This window comes from Nelumbo nucifera, chromosome 1, assembly GCF_055504915.1.
Source record: "Nelumbo nucifera cultivar China Antique chromosome 1, China Antique-T2T, whole genome shotgun sequence".
NCBI lineage: Eukaryota > Viridiplantae > Streptophyta > Magnoliopsida > Proteales > Nelumbonaceae > Nelumbo > Nelumbo nucifera.
In genome coordinates, this window is record NC_142649.1 from 78,349,511 (window position 1) to 78,376,886 (window position 27,376).

The 27,376-nt window shown below is 37.0% G+C and overlaps 1 protein-coding gene across 1 annotated transcript; it reads right to left on the reverse strand.

The window, feature by feature from the left end:
- ATM2 (myosin 2) lies at window positions 1-26,947 on the reverse strand. The gene is made up of 24 exons (XM_010270530.3): window positions 25,833-26,947; window positions 24,775-24,876; window positions 24,516-24,659; window positions 24,269-24,419; window positions 24,133-24,160; window positions 23,789-23,954; window positions 23,505-23,568; window positions 23,325-23,338; window positions 23,137-23,221; window positions 22,411-22,514; window positions 22,142-22,280; window positions 13,262-13,380; window positions 13,016-13,168; window positions 12,836-12,925; window positions 10,957-11,034; window positions 10,503-10,661; window positions 9,797-9,955; window positions 8,717-8,922; window positions 8,505-8,640; window positions 3,701-3,830; window positions 3,393-3,539; window positions 3,183-3,298; window positions 1,389-1,589; window positions 1-1,006 (listed from the first exon to the last, which is right to left on the reverse strand). Exons 1-24 carry the CDS (start codon window positions 26,328-26,330, stop codon window positions 524-526), a joined length of 3,672 nt encoding a protein of 1,223 aa, XP_010268832.1. The 5' UTR covers window positions 26,331-26,947; the 3' UTR covers window positions 1-523.
- Between the last annotated feature and the right edge of the window lie 429 nt (window positions 26,948-27,376).

Below are 27,376 nucleotides of genomic sequence, written 5' to 3' on the forward strand. Positions count from 1 at the left end.
GATCAAAATGAGCTGTATTAATCCATTGAATAGTTCCATGAAGCAGTTAGAGACATGGAAGATAGCATCTTCCCTGACATTCTTCGTTCCAGATGCTATGAACTGTGTTTACATCAATGACAACAGAATATACATAAATATTCCCTACCTGCTTGAGGGGAAAATCCATTCGCATGCTTCTTAGCCATTATCCAATTCCTCCAGCACGTAACAAAAATGAGACATACAACTTGCGTCTCCTTTCCCTCTGCCTCTCCTTTCTCCAACCCAACCACACTCAGACCATAAATACTGGCAGACGCACAGCCAGGAATGGGGAGGACGGGAACTGCACCATAGATGCTGAGAAATTCGCCTTTCCTTTGCTTAAAGTTCTCTTCAGTTGTTGCAGTACACAATCCCGCTCTCTATGCTTGCTATATGTACCCCCGCTCTGTAAGCATGTGAAGCAATGGCAACCTCAAGGCCAAATAGCTTAGAAAGAGCCAGTAAAATAGGAGAATAAGTTTAAAAATCCATATTGCTACGTTCCTCTTGTACTCTTCTTCCCCCACCATCTTCTACGAGTCTTCTCTACTTCTGAGTTACCAAGTCTATGGAGTGTGGACTTTGTCTCCCGTAATTTTAGCTTGTATTCTTTCTTCCAAGTCTCGAATCTTAGCTTTAGCTTCCGGAGTTCATCTCGAGGGTTCGCACTAGAAGCAGAATGTCCTGATTTGACCTCAACAAGAAATCCAGCATCTTCTTCAAAGACCTGTTTCCGCTTCTCAAATTCCTTTACCAGGTGACTAACTGCATTAAGACCAGCATCAGATGCTTGTCCAAATCCATTATCAGGTGTAAGATTAGATAATTTCTCTGGGGTGGTAACATCAGGGGTGTGGGCTCCTGGAGACGTGATATCCTCAGAATCATAACAGTGAAGCACTGGCAAAGCATCAGGCCTTCCAGGTTCGCCTGCATTGTCATCAGCAGCAAGACTCCTCTTTACTATAGCTAGGCTCCTCTGCATCATTCCAAACTTAGAAATGATTAGCATCTATAAATGATCAGATGCATTAGACAACAAATATATCAAAATAATAATGTTTATTTTAACACAACCAGAAATTTTCATCTTATATGCAGGGGCAGGGTGGATCCAAAATTTTGCTTCATAAAGAGGTTTCTTGAAATTAATCAGAGGCCAAAAGCACCAACAAAAAATATCAGCATTCAAGCTAAACAGAAAGTAAAAAAACAAAAAAAAGAAAAAAAAAGCTTTTGCCTACAGAAAATCAATTAGTTTCATCCCATTTCCTCGGAACTAAATGGTGCATCTGAAACAATAGATGCTTCCATCTTTCCTCTATCAAAACCGAAAGAAAGGGCAAACATCAAAAAATTACCTGCAATGACGTCATTTCCTTTTGCCACATCTCCTCCATGGATTTCATCTTTGCCTCATAATCTGACCATCTTTTCTCAAATTGCTGAAGTTGTTCCTGAAGTGCAGCATTTTCCTCTTCCTTTCGCACCAATGCTGCTTCTGCCATCAGAACCCTTCGCTGGAGCTCTTCCAAAACAGAAGATTGAACCTGTGTATGCTCCTGTTCCAAATCCTAACAGAGTTAAATTTCTTCACCTTTCCAATTGTAAATTCATAAATGAATCCCTTAAAAAGTAGAACTTGTAAATATTTTCCTTTTCATTGCAATATAGGCAATTTCTATGATGCCAGATGGGTTTCATGCCAGAAGAACTTTGACAAATCAGACCACCCCCCTGGTGAAGTTTGATGAATACCAGTTAATTTGTTTCCACTTTTATGAAACCAGTTGGTTGGTTATCAGTTTTTTCCAATATCAAAGATGGACTCTTGCATATAATATCCTTCTATCTTTTATCAAAATAAAAGGTACAATCCAGGTTTCATTTTAATTCATCTCGCAATTAATGTTGGAAAACATAACAGAAGAATACATGGAATTCCTGAAGATTTCAAGGATTTGGCCTTATAGATCAACAAACTGATCATTTGTTCATGGAAGTAATAAATACAGATCTTCACAAATATGAAGAAATGCCAAGTCATGACAAATGCAACATGTTGAGAGATAGGCCATCTAATTGTTTATAGAACTTATTTTCTTTTCTTTTCTTTTTTTTTTTTTTTGGTATTGCATAGATCACATTTAGAGAGGGCAGAGCAAGGTACATGTGGGGCCTACTGATCATACCACAGAGAGCATGCAGTTCCACGGGTTTAATATCACAACTCCTATTTTGCAGGAATGCTGACTGACCATCTCAACTACTGAGTCATCAGCTTCTTTAGTTGGTAATGCAAAATCTTTATTGGGCTTTTACTGTTAGTGGACCTTCACGAATATTTTATTTTTTCTTGCTGCCACATAAACAGGCTTAGCTTTGTAACTATTCCTGATAATACACAGTGATTAGTATAAAAGATAATGGGAAAACAGTAATGCCCCACAAATTGTTGTTTTCTCCCCATATTTTCTTCTTCTCTTATCTCCTCTCTTTTTCTCTAATTCACATCTGTTTTCTTTTCCTTTTTTTTTTGCATTAGATTAATCAAATTAATTAACATTTGATTGCTGAATTGATTACTACTCAAGAAAGTCAAGTGTATCTGGAATAGGGGTGCAAGTCAGGCCAGGTCAGATCTGGTTGAGATCAACCCTAATGCAACCTGAGTTGTTGAGCCCCCAACCCAATGATCTTCGGTTGGGTTGGTACCAGATTGTGCTCAGGTTGGTTTAGGTTAGCCCAATTTCTTAAACTTAGGATTGTCCAATAAAGGTTACTACATAGTACATACAGGAACAAAGTCATTGTACTTTAGGTGTACCATATTTATATTACACTAAAAAATTTTCGCCTTTAAACTTAAAACTGTTGACACAAATGCATGTATGCATGCATACTATATGCACCAATACATATTTATATGATATTATATATGAAAATATGAAAACATTTTGGGTTCAGGTTGGATCAGGTTACCCAGACCTCAACCCTAATCTTAAACCAAACCTAACTCAACACTACTTTTTTCAGGTTGGTTCAGATTGGGATAGGGTTAACCCAGCCCAGTAGGTAAAGATTTTCTCTCATAATGAAAGTAGGAAGAAAGAAACATTTTCTCTCATAATGAAAGGTGAAACACAATGAAATACCTTTCTTTCTAGAATCTTTGCAGCTTGCTTCGCTATAGGTTTTGTGTTACTGAAATTCGATTTTACCAAATTCTCCATATCATTTAAGTGCCTTCTAACCAACCAACCACGGGTTACTGCAGCAAAGTACGAAACTTTAAAACATAACCAAAATAAGATTATAAGAAAGTGAAACAAGTACACAGGATATTAGGTCATTTAAAAGCCTACCAGACTGCAGAAGTATGACAGCCCTCTTCCTATCATTTTGTGTTCTCCAAGTAATTTGTTTCCTCATATGCCTTTGTATGAGAGCAACTGCTTTCTGCCTCTTTACCAAATCCTGATATTCCTTTCTTGCATTTTCACCCCTAATATCTGAATGGGAATGTAACTTCTAATTAGAGACCCCTCATTACTACCAAAAAAAGGAAAAAGAAAAAAAAAATGAAAAAAAAAGAAAGATAGAAGTACATATGCAGCGAAGGAGGAAAAGTAAAATGGAAGCCATTGCATTAGAATGGGTGAAAATACATTACATGATTGCAAATTAGTGATTCCTTTCTTGATTTTCTGGAAATAGCAACGAGCTTGATGACCACGGAACCATTTTTGAACACAAAGTATCCCTTGCAGTGTTTTCTTTCTTGCATCTTCCAATATACCAATCTAGAAACCACCAAACATATAGCAGAATGATGAAGACATGATAAAAGAAATACAAATTTGAAACAAAATAGTATATTGTTAAATTTTTGGTGAAGCCAATTACGGAAGCAAAAATACATTCACATAGTTGGCCATAACCAGCAGCAGAAATATTTTCGCATCCATTTAGCAATGTTTTGTGTACCACCAACCACATCAATATATAAAATGTAGAAAAACACATAAAACTAATAATTTATAGCTTGTTCTCCCTTCTGTCTCACAATATTCCAGTATATAGCTAGAGGTGTAAATCGGGCTGTGCCGCCCGCGGCCCTGCACGACGGTACACTGGCCATGCCAAGCACGGCACGATTGTGCGGGCCGTGCTTAGATAGATAGATAGATAGATAGATAGATAGATAGATAGATAGATAGATAGATAGGATTGTGCGGGCCGTGCTAGACCAGGGGTTTCAGGTCTGTGGGCCAACACGGCATGGCACGACTGTGCCGCCCACGGCCTAGCCCACACACACACACACACACACACACACATATATATATATATAGAGATAGATAGACAGACAGACAGACAGACAGACAGACAGATAGACAGATAGACAGATAGATAGATAGATAGATAGATATATAGATAGATAGATAGATAGATAGATAGATAGATAGACAATTGTTTTCAATTTCATTATACTATTTTATTTAATTATTGTATATATAAACAATTACAAATATATCAAAATTCATATAAAATAAAAATTTTAAGATTTTTTTTCAATTTTTTTAAATTAACCTTTCATAGCTTTGGCCCGGTCCATAGCACAGCATGGCACGGGCCCGTGTAGGCTTGGGCCGACTCCCCAAAATATCCCAGGGGAGGGAGGCATGGCTCCAGATGGCCCATGGGCTGGCATGCTGGCCCAACATAGCCCGTTTTACAGCTCTCTATATATAGCACAAGTCTACTACTGAAATCGCCAAGGAAAGAAAGAAAATGATAAAAGCATATAGTTGATATGGAAAAATGTTCCATATTCTCCTCACACACACACACGCACACACACACACACACACATACAATCAATGCCATTTTTGGAGAACTTTCTGAGCTGAAAAATTGAAACCATCGATAGCTAATGTTATTGAGGGAAACCTCCAATAAATGATGTTAGGGAAAATGAGTTCTGGAGGACACAATATTATGGCCAATCCATATGTTTCCCTTACCTGACGGATGATCCATACCAATGTTTTAAATCCTTTGTTAACCCAAACAGTTGGATCAGTCAACCCGCCACAAGGACAAGATTCCAGTTCCGTTTAGCCTATAAACTGCTATGTCCTAAAATCCTGATAGTTCAATGACCGATAGACCTTTAAACAGTATCCAAAACTCTGAATTTGAATTTGGGATTCAATGTAATCGAATCAAATTCGAATATAACATGATTAATCCAATATTTATCTGAACCATTTATTTATTTATATCATATATTAATATACACTACTATATAATATGAGAACTTATATTCTTCTTCAAGCTCTTCAAGGTGGCTGGATGGGAGCCAATGGACACTTCTGAAATTTTTGGTTGCTGACCAAGAGTTCATGGAAGCTCTAAAGCTAGAATTATCTGGAGCTGTATTCCCTTTGCTATCTGCTGGGAAGTATGGAAGGAGAGAAACAAGAGAGGATCTTTGAGGCGAAGATGAAAAGCATGGAAGAAGTTGGGGCAGCAATCAGTTTGTTGATTGTTGGCTGGTTGCTGGTTCTTCCAAAATTTGAAGGCCTCAAGAAAGAAGATTTTGGAGCTGACTTTTGGCACACTTCGAATGACTAATTAGGATTTCTTTCTTGGTTATGTTTTCTTTCTTGTATTAGTAAGACTATCTTTTTAATCTTATATGCTGTTTGTTGGGGTGACTCCTTGTCACCTGTGTTAGTTCTATTTACTTTTATTTAGTAATAAAACTTTCTTCTTTATTTATCTTCAAAAAGAATAATAATAATAACTTATAGAATGAAATTACATGAATGATTCTCTTATTTCCATTAATATTGTTATGTAACATAGGGTATAATAGTAAAATAACTATTAACCCTAAATCCCCAATCAATTCAATCATTTAATTTTCCATTCCATTCCAAGAGCACTGACATAACCCTAAGGCTGTGTTTGGTTTGAAAGAAAAGGTAGGGAAAGGAAGGAAAGATATTGATCAAAAAAAGAAAGGGAAAGATAGGGAAACCCGTACAGGTTTCCCAACCTTTCCCCACCATTTCTTTAGACCAAACACAACCTAAAGGACTCATTCCCACTTCTCAGACCCCAATCCCTTTGGCATTTGATTGGTTGAGCATCAACATTGATTCAGCTATACCTTCGAGCATTGACATGCAACCATAAATGGTAAGTCCCCATCTTGTTCTCAATCTTCAACCTGATAGCCCTAAGTCAATTCACATCCACAGATGTGCATCTTCTGCTTTTCGGTTTTGGTGGCCTTTCCCTTATGCATTTGCATTTCTATGCAATTAGCAAGGAATAGGAGCTCAGAATCGGATATTCACATCAGTGGTTAGGTGGAACCTGGGACTTCAAATCTCCAACAAGAAACAGATATGCATCTCCACTATGCCACTGGTTAGGCAACTAGCAAGGAGCTTGGATATTCACTAGTAGGACTTGGAATCTACGATTCTCCATGAAAGACAATTTCAAATTCAAATCAAATCTGATATTCAATTATTTAAACAAAATCATATTCAGTTATTGATTTTGTATATTCGGCGGATATTGAATCGAATCCGAATGAGTATTTATCTAATCAAATTCAAATTCAAATATGCACTGATTTGATTTGAATTCACTCCATTTACAGGCCCAATAACAGGTCACAATGACCAGAGCCACTTGACCTCTGGCAGTTGGACACATCGGTGGTTAGCAATGAAGATTGAAGCACAACCCAGCAATAACAATCAAAGTTTAATCTCAAATCTTGGTCTCAACTTTGAATGACTCAGTCTCATTCTCACATTGAGGATGAGTGTTAACAGTGGCCAGCAGCAACTATACAAGAATGACTGGTGACCAAAACTTAGACAAGGTTGCAACCAGTAGTGGTTGGCAACAAGATTCAGGTTCAACATAGTGTATACAGAGGATTTGCTTGAAATGCCTGTCAGCATTGACAGCAGCGAAAACTGATGATTAGGCAACAAGTTAATAGAGGATGTGTGGTATACAAAGGATTTGAAGCTTAGGCACCAACTATTAGTTTGCTAGAATTGACTGCAGTAGCAAAGCCTAGGTGAAACCTATACTTTTAATGTCACCAAACCGAACAGAAGCTTTAAGGTATTAAAAAGAAAAGTTAAATCTAAAAGCAAGTGAAGTATATAATTATTTATCATTGTTATTTTTTCTGCATTTTCTGTATTCCTTTAGCCATTTTATCATTGATGGCAACAAATTCTCATCAATAACATTTTTTTGTTTCATAGAATATTCATATTTTCTGTAGTTTTCCATATGTTTCTACATTTTACCTATTTATTTATAGTTTTTACATTTTTTATTATCTGATTTATGATGCCACAAGTTGACCCATTTATTTATATTTATATTTTTTCATTTACGATGCCACGGTTGAACTGCTGACCCACAACCCAGACCTAGGAGTAGCTCCAATAGGTGATAAAATGAGAAACTAAGATGGTTTGGGCACATCCATAGAAAATCACCAACTGCACCAGTTAGAAGAAGTGGTTTATTACACATTGAAGGGGCTAGAAGAGCTTAGGGTAGACCAAAAACAACATGGGTAGAAGTAGTAGGAAATTATTTAAGCACTTATAATTTAACAATGGATATGGCTTTAAATAGAACAGATTCGCGAAACAGGATTCATGTAGCTGACCCCATATAGTTGTGATTAAGGCATGGATGATGATGATATAGCTCAGACATTTCAGAGAAAGGGAAAATAGGCATTCACAACTAAAGATCTCCTTCACCCAACTCTCCCCTGACCCCCCCCCCCCCCACCACACACACACACACACAAATTATTTGGGGATAACTTGGCCAATCCAGAACACTGTTCCTTTTAATAGAAGATATGGCATCCAAAGGAAACTATTTTGCTAGATCATCCAGAACATTGGTCCTTTTCAAAGAAATGCAGTAATGCTTAACCTAATTTAGACATCTTGCAAGGGCACTGTTTTATATTCTTCTCACAAAAAAAAAGGATAAAAGATTATAGGGTTTCAAAAGATCTTGAAATTTTAACTATGAAATTTGTTAATAGCTTCTTCCTTCTTTTTTCTTTTTTTTCTGGATGTTCCTACATATTGAGTCAGCACTAATAATAATGAAAGAAGAAAATAAAAGAAAACCAAACACTTGTCTCCTTTTCAGTTTTTACCAGCACTTCCCAATATAACGCAAACAGGGAACAACATTCTGAAGCCAACTATCATTAAATGATGGCAATGGTCAAAATCAGAGAAGTCAATGGATCCCTCTCTACTTCTTTGATTTCAAATATTCACGGAAGAACAATTGTGATTATTATAAATAGAATCCATAATTACATGGAAAATTTGCTAAATAGGAGGAATAAATGAAAAGAAAACTACCATGAATGGCTTTGAAGGAAAAGAACTAACCTGCCCTGTTCGAAGAAATAACTTTGTATACCCAACTTGATACATATCAGGAAGGATATTAAACTGCTGAAGAATGGCAGCTGATATACTCAATGGATCCTGAGATACAACATTCACCGAAAGAAGAAACCCATACCTGAAAAAATTAAGAAAGAATGTCAATATTCATCACAAAAGAGTTGATGAACTAATGACAATTTTTTTTTCACTACCTTTTGGCAAAGTGCTTATGTGTTATCCGTGTTGGGTACCCAGATCTTGAAATCCTGACTACCTCCAGCACTCCACAGCATCTCAGCTGCTGCAATACCAGGTCCTTTTCATACACACCAGGAAGCTGCTTACTGTTTGGCTTTATGCAACGAATGAAGTGGGGAGTGGTATTTTCCAACTGCTTCATCAGTTTGAAGAGTTGACCCTACAAGAATGTTCAAAACATTTTCAAACCTTAGGATTTGTAAGTGTCAATATAACATGAACTTTAAGCATCACAATGAAAAATTGAAAATTTCCACACAAGGGTGAAGTTGCAGAGAAGATGGCATCTTTTGAGCTGCCACTTAGCTTGCAACCTGTAAAGAGTGGATAGCTAGGAACTCCTCATGTAAAACATGCAAGCCCACATCATATGAAATAACTATTAACTAGATAATATAGATATTGACGCAATGCCTTCTTCCCAACAATGCTTCTGACCTGATGGTCTTGAGCTCACCAATTACAAATAATATAATGCTGTCAAGAAAATCAACCTAAACCTGAACAAACTCAAGTAGTTTGAGATCAGGTTGGATAAAGATTACATAACAGGTTGAATCATGAATATTCAGTTCTATGATTTCAGTCTAGCTTTGACATTAGGCCCAGCCCAATCCAACTAAGCTAAATTAAGTCAATAAGTAAAGCTCATAAACCCATCTTTGCAACAAAAGCCACCATCTGTCATCTGTGTCAGGAAAATAGGCAAGCTCCACGACCCAAATTTATATGATACTTTTTTTTGATAAAAAAATTTATATGATATTTCTAACAAAGATATCATCTACAACTAACATTTGATATACTAGTAAGATAGGGATATATAACATATATGCTCCCAGAGTTTCTCACAGTTGCTAAATTGATATTTACTTATGTTGCACAAATATTGCAGAGAACTAAATTCTACTTTCATTTTTTTTTTGTTTTTTTTTACATGTATTATACTTATGGTTTACAAGGAAAATAAGTTGAAAATGCACCAGGTAGGTATTGTATTCTACTTTCACAAATATGTAAATAGGCACCTTTACCTTGAACTTTGTTCCGACACTTTGCTTCTGGGATTTACTAAGCATATTGGAAGCAAATAATTGAGGTAGTTGGCAACTACATGATGAGAGAAGTTGGATAGAATCAGAGGGCAATGGATCTCTATTCTTCTCCAAGAAGCCACTTGTATCATATAAAACCTGATAAACCTCCTCATGTTAGCACAACTTTTCTTAAGAAACAAACTGATAATAACTAAAACAGCAATAGTTAATTAAAAAAGTTCACAAACTTATGCAAGGCTTGACTTCCCCCTGAATTTTAACTGTGCAACTGCAAATATGAAATTGGAAATCTAAAAGAAGGTACCATTAGATTTGAAGGTTCACTCATATAATATGAATGTCCTTAAGAAGCTGCTACTAGACTTCAAAGTTCCAGTGGACTTTCTTGAAGCAAAAATATGAATTTTTTAAATCTTTCAATTTTTAATATCTTCTTCAGTAATTATATATCATTGGACTTAACTTACACGGTTACACCATTAATTAATTCCAATTAATTGCTCTTTTTACTGTCTTTATCATATCATTATTTATATATGAACATTAACAAACTCTGTTCAATTCAAGAAAAAAACAGACGAAAGTTATCACCAAGCTGACTTCTTAAAATTCGATATCTACAAAGTTGAACCACCCTAAGGCTCAAAACAAGGTAAACCTCTGAACTGTTATCATCACTGACCTCTCCAGCATAATGGCGAACACTGAAAGCCCCACCCCTTTCACCTTTAAAGCAAGGATTAGCATTCAAATGCTGATTAAGCTTATCAGCAAAGGTCAAATCACTAGCTTTGGGGAAAGTTGATTCTTCATCCAATAATGACAGTAGCCCCAATGGTTTCTGCACCACATATCATAGTAATGTCATAAGCTCACACAACACAACCCTACCACAAAGTAAATACAAATAAACAAAATAGAATTGGCAATCTTCTCTGGAAACAATTTCTTGGAAAGGACTACCATGAAAATAATATACCAATAACACTTTCAGGTAACCCACCCATATATTTTGGGTTTTTTAAGTGTAAAACTTTTAAATAGAAGAGGGCTGCTATACATCATTAGATTCTAAGCTGGGAAGCATATATGCACATTGAAAAGTATCTGATTCAAGGACGTTGTACAAGATTCACCTTCTCAAAGAGATTAAGGCACTCTTTGTTATCCTCAAAATCAACCTTCGTCCAATCAATACCATCTTGTGTGTATTCCTGTAATAGATATCCAGGATAACAAGGTCAAATTATTATAATTTACAAGAACAAGCTACAGAAATCAAGCAAACTATCAGTCAAATGAAAGATGGTAATTAAAGGGGTAATATCCAGCAGAGCACATAGTGATAACAGATTTGACACAAAACCCATACATGCATTTAAAAAAATGGCTGTATATACATTAACAGGAAAAACAAGTTTATCCTTGTTGTATGCAACAAGAAGGAAAGGAAAAGAGGTATTTAGAAGAGAAAGAGATTACATCTTATAATGCCGAAATACAGATAATATGTAGACACATTTTTAAGAGATAAAAGTATAGTGGCATTATAAAACACAGTAGGATAAGTTGGCAATGAATTAGTTATTGAAAAAAAAGTCACAAGTCATGCCCATAAGTATGAAAGAAAGCTTAAACATGGAGACCAAGACAAGCCACATGCACCTGGCATAAATGCATCCAACTGAACTGCACAATCTTCAAGTCTAATTACACAGTTAACCTAATAAAATAAAGCCATCCCAATTGGCAAGGCACAGCCTGAAAAATAAGGCAATCAGTGGGTAGCCATTGGTCTACCTTTGCTTCAGTATGATAACTGTGTCAGAGATATAAGTATCAAGGACATAGAAGATAGGGTATTCTAGGCAGCAAAATAATAAATTCTGAACTTCTGAGCTCAAACAGTCTGTAAAGTTGACTGCATGAGTAGCAGTAAATTCCTTACAATTAGTAATTCTGCTCAGTTGCTCAGTTGCTCATTTGTAATTAGGAGTGGACACGAAAAGAGCTTTTCACGAGCTATTTGAGCTCGACTCATGAAAAGCCAAATCAGTTTGATAAACCGAGCTTCAAGCCAAGCCCGAGCCCAATATATAGGTTCATTTGCTAATCAAGTCAAGCTCGAGCGAAAATGAAGCTCAGTTTGTGAAGCTCATGAGCCTAATTGAGCTTATATTATATATAATATTTTAAACTTGTTATATGTATAATAATAAATAATTATTATATGTATACTTTTTAATTTCTGCTTGTATAATAAGAACTAATTTTTATATGCATAATTACATATAATTTTTATATGTAAACTTTTTTTTATTTTTATATGAAGCTTGCCCCATTGTCAAGCTCAAGCTGAGCCAAGCTCAAACATATAAGTTTTTGAGTTGAGCCAAATTCAAGCCTCCTTTTTTTCTTTTTGCTGAGCTGAGCTTGGCTCCGCTCGCATACACCCTTATTTGCACTGAAAAGAAAGGGTGTAAAACTTCAGAGCTTTTCTTACTGATTTAAGAGATTTAGATATTTAAATTTCATGTTTTATAATTTTACTAAGTTCATTCTCAATGTATTTAGAGATGAATTCTTTATTAGTAGAAATATTATCAGTAGACAATTAAATACAAAATAAGAGAAGCATAAAAGCCTCTTTATACAGATTTTAATAGAGAAAAACAACCCCCCAAAGTAGATATGAAAACCCTTCCAAAGTAGACCTATTTTAGGTGAATAGAATCCTTAAAATCTTTCAAGACAAGAAATCAGACCAAGATGTGCAGATACTCGAAGACATATACCTGTTTGTCAGGAGAGTAGGTTCCTTACATAGAAGATACAAGAAAAACAAATGACAATTCATTTCCAATGACCATACAAGCAATTACAACTATATGTGTTAATTTCTTTAGTTACAAGAGACTAAGCAAGAAACATGGAAGATTCTTTAAACTCATGCTTAATAAGATACATCATCTATGCCCTACAATCTTGATGCTAAAATAGATATGGGATGCTCACCTCCTGTTCTAGTTTGAAAAGATGCCGGTTGAAATGTTGCTGCAGCCTCTCATTTGCATAATTTATACAAAACTGTTCAAAGCTATTCTCCTGCAAAATGTACGAATGAAGTCAACAGAAAACAAAACCATTTTGCAACTAAAAAAACTACTTAATCATGCACCAATACAAAATGCATACCTCAAAAGACTCAAACCCATAAATATCTAGGATATTTATGGATCTTCCTGTACGACATTTACCAACTTCAAGTGACTTGTTTATCTGTTCTACAAGCCAGTCAAACAAGCTTTCATAGATGAATTTTGCTAATGCATCCCTTGCATCAATGGACTGAACAAAATTGAAAAACAAAAAAATTACAGGAGTTTGAGTTGTTAGGGGAGAGAGAGAAAGAGAGATAAATCAGATAAGTATTTATTAGACCTGTCGCAATGTTAGCTTCTGAACAATATTATCATTTCCAGCCTGGATCTTACAAGTAGATAAAGCAAATATCAAGTCCTCAGCTTTGCAACCCATCAAAATGGCAGCATAGGTTACCGCTGTAAAATATATAGCACAAGAATTAAGTATAGATGAAGAATGATAGAGGTGGTTAACCCCTCCCCCCTTCAAAAAAAAAAAAAAAAGAAAGAAAGAAAAATTGATGAATGAAGATGCACAAAATCACATTTATGCATGTGCCTATACAAGTATATGCAGTATGAGAAAGATGTGCCAGTTGAGTCATCGAATGAGTAGTGTAGATACCCAGGAACTTTCTATATGCCTCTTACTTGATTAGGAATGACACTTTTTTACTAAGGAACATAGAAAGAAATCAAAACAAGATGTAAATTAAGCAAAATATGAGCATGTATAGAACTGAAGCACCTAATCAGCAATCCAAAGATCACCTAATACACCATAATTACAGTTATATTAAAACATTGTTCAACTGTTTTATTATAAGTAAAAGAAATTTTATTAATTTGTTCAATAACAGAGAAATATTCAATCAAGAGTTCCCAACCAAAGGTGTGAGATGCAGTGTCATTTTTTTTATAAGATATGAATTTTATTGAAATTAAAGAGAAGCAAAAGAAAGGTACAAGACGGACACTATAATCACAGAGAAGCGAGATGCAAACTCAAAGAGTAAAAACAAATTACAACTGTGCCCAGAACAAATGATTCTTGTGTACCCCTTGCTTAGCTAAACAACCAGCGACCCCATTGGCCAATTTTCTTTCCCAATGAAACCTTACTTCAATGCTTGTGGTTAGCCATTTAATTCTTCACAAAGCCCCCCTAAATGACCAAGGCACTTTCTCTGGTTCCCTTATCCACCTGATTACCAGTTTAGAGTCACCTTCAACTAGTAAACCGCCAAAGCCCAACTCTCTAGCATGCTCCACTCCTTGTAAGACTGCAAGGAGTTCTGCATTCACAGCATTCCCTACTTCAATGGGACCTGAGAATAAAGCTAAAATGTGAGCATCTGCATTTCTGAACACCCCCCCCCCCAAATCCTAGTTTAGAGATGCAGTCTCAATTGCAAAAGATATATTGCAATTGAGCTCAATACAGATGATCCCTAGTCACCCCTTGCTTAGCCAAATAGTCTGCCATCCCATTTGGCGATCTCCTTTCCCATTGGGCCTTAGTGTCTTTCCCATTGAGTCCTTACACCATGTTCTTTTGTTTTATTATTTCTTTAGTGTTGGCTGCCTCATTAAGGGCATCCAAGGAATTGTACTCAGTTTAGAATTAAGAGAATAAAAGACATCTTGGGGGGGCTAGAGAGAAAGGACCGAACTCTTCTCTTCTCTCTTCCCTTCTCTTCTTCTTCCACAAACCTCTGCTGAAACCTTTCTTTCTTCTTCCTTTTCTTTTCTTTTTCTACATTTTCTGAGTTACAAGTCCTAGAGGCACTTTGAAGCTAGCGCTTATGGATCAAAGGGGATCTTTTGATTTCTATTAAGGGCGCTTTGGGTTGGACTGAGTTCTGGAATCTCTGGTATGAGGGGTTGAAGTTTCTCTCCTTCTCTCATCCTACCGGGTCCTATGAAACCCTAGTTTTGGGTGGTTGAAGAGTTGTTCTTTGATTAGAATAGCAAATCTAGCTTAGTAAAACCCTAATTTGATTTTCATTTGCATATATTCGCCCAATGGAGCAAACTAAAAGAGAAACCAAAAATCCCACAGATTCCGAGTTTGGACATGGAGGGCTAGTGGAGACTCTATTGGGGGCAGTGACCACTGTCAAGTTGGATGAAACCAATTATTTAGCTTGGTTTCAATCAATTAAAATACGTGTAGTAGAGGGAAATGGGGTTACATTACCGGGAGCAAGGAAGAAACTAGCAAAGGATGACCATACCTATGAAAGTTGGATGCAGGAGAACTACACAATAGTGGGTTGGTCAGTGAATTTTATGCAGCCACATATTAGTTAGCACTATCTATGGATGGAAACTGCAAAGGAAATGTGGGATAGTGTAACGAAGACCTACTCCCAAAAGCTAAATGTTGCCCAGGCTTACAAATTGGAGAATGATGTGAATAATCTAAGATAGGGGGAGAAGCCCTTGGCCGTCTACTTCTTCGTGCTGAAATCTCTTTAGTAGGAGATTGATTTGATGGAGACTATTGTTTGGGGTTGTACAAAGGAAGTAAAAACACATAGGAAGTTGGTGGAGAGAAATCAAGTATTTGAATTCCTCACCGGACTCAACCCGAAGCATGGTATTGTGAAGTAGAATGTTTTGGCAAAGAATGAGGTGACATTGCCTCAAGCTTATGCTATGGTGAGTAGTGAGGAGAGCAGAAGACAGGTTCAATCTGTAGAGCTACAGGTTGATCACTATGCTAATGTCGGGATGAAGTTGAAGGTCAACACTAGGAAGAAAGATGTTATCTGTGAATATTTCAAAAAGCTTAAACATACTAAAGACACATGTTGGAAGCTGCACCCAGAGCTCATTCCTACCAAACCCAAGAATGGAAACAGTGGAAAGAGGATTGAGAATGGAAAAGGTGGAAATGCAAATGTAGCCACCTCCTCACAAAATGAATAGGGGCAAAGTGGTGAGAAATCAGTGGGTGAGCAACTTGCAACCACCAGGGTTGAGTATGAGAAGTACGGCCGAAAAATTAGTCATCTAGAGTCTACTGCTATAGCATCTACTTCTTCAAAGACGGTTCCTTCCTCTACGTATGCACACTCAAGTATTTGTGCCATTGCAAATCATGCTACTATTTCAGGTACTCATAAAATCTCTTGGATAATTGATTTTGGTGTCTCTGACCATATGACCAGTGTTTCACATTTATTCACCTCTTACCAACTCCTTTCTAGTCAGAACAAGATATCCCTTGCCCCTATCACGAGAAAGGGAGACATTCAGACCTCACATGCCCTGACCTTATCATATGTTCCACGTACCTAAACTTAATACCAATTTGCTTTCAGTTAGTAATTTAACTAAATCCCAGAATTGCAATGTGATCGTTTTCCCTTCATATTGTGATTTTCAAGACATGAAATCTAAAAAGGTGATTAGGAATGACCATGAGGCGAATGGGGTCTATCTATTAGACATGCCTAAGTAGAGACAAGTACAACCTAAGAGAATTGTGTTTGTTTCATAGTCCACTAGTCGTATTATGTTATGTCATAGTCATTTGGGTCATTTGTCTTTCTCTTCATTGAGTTAGTTGTTTCCAGAACTGTTTAAAGGAATAAGTCTATCGACTCTATATTGCGAGTCTTGTGAGTTCTCAAAGCATTGTAAGAATACTTATCCTTTAAGTATTAAAAGATCGGTCATTCCTTTTAATATTGTTGACTATGATGTGTAGGGACTTTACCATTTACCTTGTATGAGTAGTTATAGACATTTCATCCTGTTTATTGATGACCTTTCATGATATACCTAGATTTACCTTATGCGCTCTCGTGCTGAAGTGCCTAAACTTGTGCAATAGTTCCATGAATATATACTCTCTCAGTTTAATACTTGCATAAAATATTCCAATCAAACAATGTTAAGGAATATTTTGAGGACCTTACATCCTATCTTGAGAAATTTGGGGTTGTCCATCATAGTTCTTGTGCCCGTACTCCACAACAAAATGGAGTAGCGAAGAGGAAAAGCCGACATATTGTGGAAATTGCAAGGAGAATTCTTTTTGCTACCCATGTTCTTGTGAAGTTTTGGGGTAATGTAGTTTTAACAACCACTTATCTTATTAACCTTATGCCTTCCCAAGGTTTGGGGTTAAAGTCTCCTTTTGGAGTCCTCTTTCCTAATGTTGAGGTTTTCTCCATTCCTCTACTTGTCTTTGGTTGCACTTGCTATGTCCACATTCCCAGTTCCAAGAGACATAAGTTCGAACCTAAGGCTCATAAGTGTATCTTCCTTGGTTATGCCTAGTACTTTAAAAGCACAAAGCGCAAAAAAGGTGCAAGGCGCAAGGCGAGGCGTGCGCCTTTTTGAGGCAAGGCGCACAATTTAAAAAAAAAAAAAGCTAAAAAACCAAAAAAAAAAACTATAAAGCATAATATTAATAAAAATATAAACTTAAGTTTTAAAATAAATGTTTTAAAAAACCTATTATCTAAAATTAAAATACATAAATATAATATGTAAAGCATATTCAAATGAGAATTTAAAAATGAAATCAAACATATAAAACATTTTCAAGCATATAAAACCCACAATCTCTTTTTCTCTCAATTGCATCAAGTAGGTAATGTGACATATTATTACATTCTTAATTCTACAAGCCACCTTTGTGCCACGCCCCTTGAGACAAACCCAAATAAGTCCATGTTAGGGACTTAAATTCTTAAATTTCACACAAAAAATAATAATTTTATAGTTTTAATTGCTTTTAAGAAGATATTTTATTAGGATGAATGAATGGACAACATTACTAAATAGGGGATTCTCGAAGCTTCGGTGAGAAAGAGAAAGCAATTAAAACTATAAAATTATTATTTTTTATGTGAAAACTAAGAATTTAAGACCCTAACATGGACTTGTTTGGGCTGGCTTCGAGGGGCATGGCACAGGGGTCTGGGGTGGAGCCCCCAGCCCAGCCACCAAACTCAAAAAAAAAGGAAAAAGCGACAAATTTTCAAAAGGTGCACGCCTTTTGAATGGGCTACGCCTAGGACCTGGGCGAGGTGCCTACCCTAAAACGCGCCTCGCCTATGCGCCTAAGCACGCCTTTTAAATCACTGGTCATGCCTCCACACAGAAAGGTATTGTTGTTTTGATCCCATTAGTGGCACCCAATTTGTTTCCATGGATGTCACCTTTGCAAAGCCTGTCCCTTTTTATAGTCATCCTTCTAAGGAGGAGAGATCTCTTGAATTGTTTTCTCCATCCCTTCCTTTGCCAATTCCTATTGAGTTTTGTGGCAAGGCCTCCACAATTACCCTCATTCCCATGAAGGGGTCTTCTCCTTCGAGGTCTTCCATTCCTGCTCCTCCCCCTCTTGCCAATACTCTAGTTTTTACCACTCATCCTATTCTCAAAAGGTGGTACCAACAGCAAAGGCTAAGGCAAACACAAGTTGATCCCACACATCCAATTAAGTCTCAAGTGCTTCCAATCACCAAAAAGATGGCAAGTTCGACATCTCCACCACCAGCACCTTCATTTCTAGACCTTGACATACCCATTGCTTTGAGAAAGGGTAAGAGGAAATGTACATCTCATTGCATTGCCAAACACCTTTGCTATAGCTTGTTGTCCCCATCCTACTATTCCTCTTTAGCCTCTATTTCATCTCAATCCATCCCAAAGTCGGTAACTGAAGCCTTAACCAAACCAAAGTGGTGGGATGCTATGAGCAAGGTTCTAAATATCGACACAGGGTGTATCAGCCTCTGTCGGTGCTTTTTCTTATGTTTTATTTATTTTTTGCAAAACCGATTAAAAAGGCTCGGTTTAAGTCCCGACTACCCTCTGAACCATGGTCTAACCCGACACAACCCTTGTAAGGGCGTATCGGGAAGCCATCAGCATGATACGTATCGGACGATATTGGCCGATACGTGTCGATACTTTTAACCTTGGCTATGAGGACTGAAAGAGAAGCACTTCATAAAAATAATACCTAGGATAGTGTTGATTTCCCAACTGGGAAGGAACCTGTTGGGTGCAAGTGGGTTTACACTATCAAGTATCATGCAAATGGGTCAATTGAGAAATACAAGGCACATCTTGTTGCTAAGGGATATACCCAGGTGTATGGGATATATTACATTGAGACCTTTTCTCCAATTGCTAAAATGATTTACGTGGGAGTTCTTTTATCCTTAGCAGTGAGCTATGATTGACCTCTTTATCAGTTTGATATTAAGAATGCATTCTTGAATGGTGATCTCATTGAAGAAATATATATGCCCCTTCCTCCTAGTATATATGGTAAGGAGATGCAAGGTAAGGCGTGCAGATCTTCAATAGTTGCTAGCTCTTCAACTGAAGCAGAGTACAGGACTATGGCCCATGAGGTTTCTAAGTTGTTATGGCTTAGATTCTCCTTGATGAAATGAGTGTCTCATGTATCAAGCCACTGATGTTAAATTGTGATAACCAAGCTGCTATTAACATTGCTCACAACCCGGTTCAGCATGCTAGAACTAAGCACATTGAGGTAAACAAACACTTTATATGGGGAGAGTGGCTTCAAAAGAGGTGTGCCTTCATTTCATTGCATCAACAGAGCAACTAGCAGATTTTCTGACTAAGGGAGTTCTAAAAGCAAAGCTTCAACAGTATATAAGCAAGCTAGGCATGATTGACATCTATGCTTAGCTTAAGGGGGAGTGTGGTGAGAATGGGCCGAATGGGCCTTAATGTCTTTACTTCCTTTAAGTTATGTTTTAAGCTTATGTTCTTTTAGTTAAGGGCCTTTTTTTGTTTTGTTTTATTAATTCTTTAGACCACCCCATTAAGGGCATCCAGGGAATTGTAATCAGTTTAGAATTAAAGGAATAAAAGAACATCTTTGGGGGGGGAGGGGGGGCTAGAGATTTCTCTCTTCCCTTCTCTTCTTCTTCCACAAATCTCTATTGAAACCTCTCTTTCTTTTTCTATATTTTTGAATTATTGCAGGTGCATTTCACAATTGTAACATTATTCAACTGTTTGACATAAGGCCTACTTATAATCCAAACCTATGATACCCAGATACAAATACAGAAGCAAATACTAATAAAAGAAGCAAGGAATACATATACAGAAGTGAATACTGATACAAGAAACAGGAAGATGATCCTGAATTTCTTAAAATTCTGGACACATATACAGTACAGGTATCCCTAGTAATATGTTCATATTCATGTCATGCATTTATATCTAGTTTTCTAGGCTAACTATAATTTCTCAAGACTTATGTCTTGCCAAATTTAATTAACAAGTGAAGATAATGCAGTCTAATTTGTTAAAACATCATGTAATATGCTTACATCATGCATTTATATCAGGTTTTTTAGGCTAACTGTCAATTCTCATGACTTATATCTTTCCAAATTTAATTAAATTTCTAAAATGTGCAGATATTTTTGTAGTCTAATTTGTTAAAACATACCACCAATGTTTTAAAACGCGTAGGCGTGACGCGAGGCATTCCACTACCTAGAGGCGTGAGGCGTAGTTCAGAACGCAAGAAGCGTAAACCTCCTTAAGAGGAGGAGGGTTAGGAGGAGGAAGGGGGGATTTTTATTTTTAATAAAAATCTTTTATATTAAGAAGAATAAAGATGCATAGCATTAGTTGAACGGGGGGGTCTTGTGGAAGCAGAGGCAAGCGAGCAAAGCAAGCTCACCTAACTCAAAAATCAAATTGGGCTGCATTGAAAAGGGGGCGGGGGGGTTTGGGGGGCGAAGCCCCCCAACTGAAGGGGCAAGGGGCAACCACTTTCTTTCCCCTTATCTTTTCTTTTCTTTCCTTTTCTCTTTTTTTCCTCTCTTTCTTTTTCTTTCCCTTCCCTTTCTTTTCTTTTCCTTTCCTTTCCTTTCCTTTCCTTTCCTTTCCTTTTTTTCTTTTTTCTTTTTTTTTGTCTTTTTATGTAAGATGTGCAAGAGGCGCATGAGGCATACGCCTCTTGCACCGGAGGAGTACGCCTCAGAGGTGTCAGTGCCTCTTGCATACACCTCAGGGCATTTTGGGAGCGCCTCTCCTGGAGGCACGCCTTTTAAAATATTGCATACCACTTTACATATTTTAAAAGTGATAATTCTACAGCATACATCTAAAACTATATGTGCAGCATCCAGTATAACATCCAATAAGTATCTGTATCTGATACTTAACAAATGCATGCACAAGTATCTAGTTATCACAGATCCAAATGAGTGCCCGATTCTCAATATTACAAGAACCAGTATCCAGATATACTCTTACATGGGTGGTGTTGGGTATGCCTTCTGTTTATCAAATAAACGGTACCATGTCATCACCAAATCAGCATTTGTCCCATCATAAGGTTTCGTACGCATAATTATGGATACCTTTTGGTCTTGATTTACGTGTGCATCAACCGTTGGGGGAAGCTTCATTTTAACGCTTCCCCCAACAGTTAAGCATTTATTTACTGTTTCGCTGAGGTGGCCCCTAATGGCATCTAGTTGTCAACAAATTATGGCAAAACATTTATCCAGTACTGTTTCTCAGTTTTGAAGACAAATCAAGTACAAACGTTTACTTAATAAACAGAAGCCATTCCAAACATACACATGGTTGTTTTCTTCCACTTTGGGCGAAGACTCCAAAGGAAAGAAGTATTACCAATTTGCCATATCCACCATGGTGCAGTTTTGGCATGCCAAAAGTTACTAAAGGAGAACCTTTTGTTGGGTCATTTTGCCAAGAAGCATCACCATATCCAAGGAAATGAAGAGACAATCAAATAACCACTAACCTGAACCTAACATAAGCTTAACACGTTACCAAATCAGGTTATGGCAGGTTGACACAGATCTGAATTCCTTAACCACCAAGATAAGCACCTTAGCTTCTTATAATGTACATAAACTAATATAATAAATATGCACTACACATTTCAGGCTTTGGTAAGATTGAATTGGTCAGGCTACCAGACATCAAGGAGTTCTAACATGCACTATCTATACCAAGGTTGAGTTCACACATAAATCGCCCTCTAACAAATTATGAAAGAGCCCATTAATAAAATTAGAGACAAAAAGGAAGGTTCCTCCAAAAGAACATCAACCTGTTAACTTATATTTGAAAAATTAAACAAAAATAAAGACCCATTTAAAAAAACAAATTATATCCACATTACCATCATCTGCCACCACATCCACATGATTTTCATTATCAATTTTCTGAAAGGAAATGTCTCCTAGCCATAATACTGCAGCAAGCATTGCAAATATATTCTCTTGATCATCTTTGGGAAGTTTAACGATATCTAAGGCTTCCTGATCAAACAAAGAAATATGAAAATAGAATTGTAGCATTATGAAACTTAGATAGCACAAGTTAAATTGGAAATTTGGTATTCAGAATGTGTAGTGACAGATAACAGAAACATGTTATTCTTCACGTTACCATCAACATGTGAAATTTCTTTGCATCATCCACATCATCAATTGTCAAGCAACCACTCTGCTTAAGATAGTTGTATTCACTAGCAGCTTTCAGGTTCAACCTTTCTGCCAAGTAATAAAAGATTTTGAAACTAAGCATGGCATATTAAACCACTAAAGTCCAAAAACAAAAAGAACACAGACATAAAAGTCATGCATGTATCTTACTTTATCACTACAGGTTAACAATAATAGCAGTTTCTCTAACATTATCAAAATAGTTGGGATTGGGAGAAATCAGGTCAAGGAGATTGAATCAAGCCATTCTCCTTGGCTCTGCTTTACTCATGCATCAAAGTAGTCAGGAACAAAGGATCAACATCCAAATGGATACCAGTGAGATAAAACAGTTAAAACCTGATTGAATGACATGACTTATGCAATTGAACACGGAAAACTATCTACTAAAAGGCCAACATATTGTATTCCTAAACTAGAAAACCCCTGAAGGACCATTTAAAGTGACAGGTCCCAACCTGTCTGGCCATGTAATACATGTGTTGCAGAAAATAAAGACAACAACAAAGAACTCATGACTATCATAATTTGTTTAACTTTTGAAGAACTTCTGAAACCATAAAATACCTAAGTAAGAAGACCATGAACACAGAAAATATAGAAAGGCAGCATCCAAGATAATTAAGTATAAAGAAGATAGAAACAAGAAGCAATAAGATTGAACAACCACCTTTAAGAGATGCTGGGGCTCCAGCACATAGTTGATAGAAGATATGATATGACCGTTCTCCCTTAGCTATCTGAACCACTCTTGACTGCTTATAAAAGACAGGACACTCAAATTGGTAGAAGATGGTGATAAATGGAACTCAAGCTACAATTCAGAATACCAGATGAGATCATGAAATAGTGGATTACCTTCTCAAGCAGAACTAACAACAATTTTTTTTGGTAAGTTGAAGTTTGATGACCATAGACACAGTTGAAGAAGTAAAGTTAGTTATTACAGATACAGGACTAACCCAAAAAAAAAAAAAAAAAAAAATTGAAATTTGGTTGCAAAAAAAAAGCAGAACAAATCAATATGAGCATGCTTACAAGTTTGAATCTTAGCACCACAAATTTTCCCAGTTGTGCTGAAATGAATTTCAATCAACTTCCCCTATACCACATCATGAGAAACATGTTCAACTGTGAATCCTTCAAATAATCTCAACCCATTGGTTTTACATACAGGATGCAGAAAAAAAAAGCATATATCTTGAAGAACTATTTATCATAAAAAGTTCAGTATTATTTTGAAATTGAAAAAGAAAATGATCTCAAACTTCAAATGATAATATGCATGAAGACACCTTCCACAGAAGATAAAAAGCACTTACAAATCGGCTAGAGTTGACATTCCGCAATGTTTTTGCATTCCCAAATGCTTCCAATATACAATTTGTTTGAAGGACTCCATATTCTATTCCACTGCCACCTCCAAGAGCAGCCAAGTATTGCATTGCAATTTTTGCTGTTTCAGTTTTCCCAGCTCCACTTTCCCCACTACAGCAAGTCCAAGCTCATATTTAGACCAAGAAAGGAAAAAAGCTCATGTAACATAACTAAAAAGAGGATGAAAATTCAAAGCCTCACTATAAAGGAAGGCAACTTGAAAAAGAATTCAATGTGTATGAAGACAAAGGTCACTGCTTTGCATATAATTATCACACAGATGACTTACCTAATGATGATGGATTGGTTAACTTCATCTGCAATATCCAACAGCACCAGAAAACAAGAATATGTGTCTTCAGAAAAAAGCAATGCATAATCAATTAAGGCAATAGAATTTCTCCAAACAAGTAAACCATGTTCACCTCTCATCATCTCATTGAAGGCAGTATCTGCTATAGCATAAACATGAGGGTTATCCATAACCTTATCCCTATAACCTGTGATAAATTCATTTCCATATAGTTGAACATCTTTAAAGGGATTGATTGCAACCAAAACAGGACCTGCTTTACTCTACACACACACAGAGATTAGAATTGTTAAAATGAGTTTGGTACCAGAAACACCATGAGATCCAAAAAAAAAATAACATGTATGGATGATACTCACATAAACCATATCCCGAGAATATCTGTATTGAAGATTGTGAAGAACTGATGGCTCATTCAGGTAGCTTAGTTGTATAAGGTCATCTACCCCCTCAAGGATATCTGGGTTAGCAGGTAAGATATTCCCTGTGGGCACTGTCACAACCTGAGGGACAATGAAAAGTATAAGTGCGTGCAAGTTCCACTGGTTGAATTGTGGAAGTGCCTGAAGTTGAATACTGATGTAGCTTTAAAATGATAGCAATGACTCATGAACTCACGCTGCCACCAGATAGCAAAACAACAGCATCCTTGCCAGAAGTTGATTGAATTTTTCCCAACTCCCACTGACCATTTGAAAGACAACACCATACCCGAAGTTTCTGGAAGCAAAAAACTCTTTAACTTTTATGAATGTTTATTAAAAGAGTCAACTGATGAGAAACATAACAAATAGCAAATTACCTTCTTTATGATAAAAATTAACAAAGACAAAAATAAACAAAAGAAGAACCCAGATAACCCAGCATCCTAGAACAAGCCCTTGACTCCAACTGGGCAATCCTGTAAACCACACCCACTAGGTCCCTCACAGACCTTTAACTAACATCATTTGATGAAAGAAATTACTTAGAAGTGTCCAAAGGAAATATTTTGTCATTATGATGGTTGCAAAATTCTCTTCAAAGTGCAGTCATGGGCACCCAGATAAAATGTTCTAGAAATATTTTGGCTTAATTGTTGAATGAGAGAACAACAGGAAATGCATGTCTGAATGGTAAAATATAAAGATAGCAACCCTTGGTTTGCAACAGAAGAGTGGACAAAATACATATACTAAGAATCATAAGAAAAATACTTCCATTGCTAAATAATCAGAGAATTAGCTCCCCCACAACCATGACATCCAAAGTTCTTGAACGCAGTTTCAATTAGGGCTCTGCTTCAGTACAGAGCCTAAGTTCAATATGTATTATCCCATCTTAAATGTATCTGTGAGCTGCCTTAGTAAACAGGTACAAACATTCTTCCTCAGCTATGGTCATATTTTTAAGGTTATTCTTAGAGTAAGAACTTAAGTATCAAATTTAGTGATACACTTATAGCGAAGAATGGTCTAGTGAACCCTGCTCTTCCGTGAGTATGGACTATGGAATTAAATTCTGATTCCAGCAAGTGCGGAAACCTGAATTTTCGTGTTTGGCAGAGGTAAGAAGAAGAAATCTGGCGTAAAAGAACATGCTTACCTTTTTTTCTTTCTTTTAGTTTCCTCTAAACTCAATGCATACGGCTAAGTTTAAATATTTGCAATTATTTTCAGGAGCAGAGCACTGCATACCTTCTTCAAAACATAGCCGATGTTGTACCCACGCTCAGACTCCTCAGTTGACGGTAACGAGGTGGAAGGCTCTGCTTCTGAAGGATCCATGTTATCAGATTCATAATTTTCCTCTTCTTGTGACCTCCTACCATAGGGTGTCTCTGCAGGCGAGTCGACTTTCATCTTTTTGCTCCCAAAACTGCCACTTTCGGTTCCTAATTCCTTGACTTCCTCTGTGAAAATCCCGTCCCTCTTTCTCTCTTCCTTCTGTGCTCGGCCCTTTTTCTCCCCCTTGTCCACTTTGCCACCATTTGGCAAGTTCACTGTAACGCCATCCCCAATCTTGAAATTATGAAGCAAAGACCTTCTATTCGAGGGCAGCCGAGCCTTGGAGTTCGGACGTGTAGGCAATGCCGGAGGTACATCTTTAGGCTGCTCGTCCCTTCGCCGGATGGAATCCAGCATTTCTTCCAGCGAGCTACGGGCAGTGGTGGAAGGCATCACCGTCGTTAACATGATTCCAGGACCCCTAATCCAACCCCAAAATGGACCTACAAGGAGAACTTCTCAGACAAGAGAGTGATGAAACAAACCGCCGAAAGCGAACCAAAACTCAGTTTTCTCGACCTCGTTCGCCGAATTCAAACACAGTTCCAGAAGCCTTCATTCAAAGACCCATTTTTTCTCAGAAAAAAATTCGTCCAACACGGAGTGTTCATGTTCATACTTCCGTCACAAAAGAAACGAAAAAAAAAAACGAGGTCTGGGCCTCTGGCAATATCGAGGAACTTTGCAAATAAGATCTTGCGGAAGAGGATTAATGGCAGCAATAGAGCTTCGATTTCTTCAGATTTTTCGCGTTACAGCTCCGGAAAGCTGTCGCTTTTGTTCTCCAAACCTAACTTACATTCCATTAAAAGCATCAAAAACACCCCCTTCCAAGGAAGCTTAAAGCTTTGCTTTAGCAGAAATTCAAAATTTCCAGATAGGTCCCATTTTTGCACATTCGACTTCGTCTCTAAAGTCCAAACCTATGGACCTGATTATATGATCTGAGAAGTGAGAAACAAGGAAAAGAAAAAAGTGAAATTAAATTAAAACAAAACACACACACAGAGACCTGATCGAACTTCGAAGTAACACTTGGGGTCTGAAACTTGCTTTAAAATCAGGATTGGAAGTACAGATTGGCTCCCATGTTTAGAGGAAATTACGACTTTTACCCTATATTTGAATTCCATTAGTTACCAATATGCCCCTCTCGTTAATTCTTAACTCTACCGTACCAACGACAAATTGGTTACAGACTGACAGGCTTACAGCTAGAGTTGATAATTGATACCTAAATCATGCAAAAGAAAGAAAATTACGAGTAACGGAAAAATTTGAAAAAACAGAAGACAGCTTCGATTTCTTATATGTAGTACCATCTCCTCTCCTCATCTGACACAACTTTCATATTTGTGGCATATGATGCATCTGTATCGACAAGTTGGGTTTGGAACCGTTTGCACGATTACCCGATAACCCTGTTATATCTGGCTTTGATAATAGTAAAAATC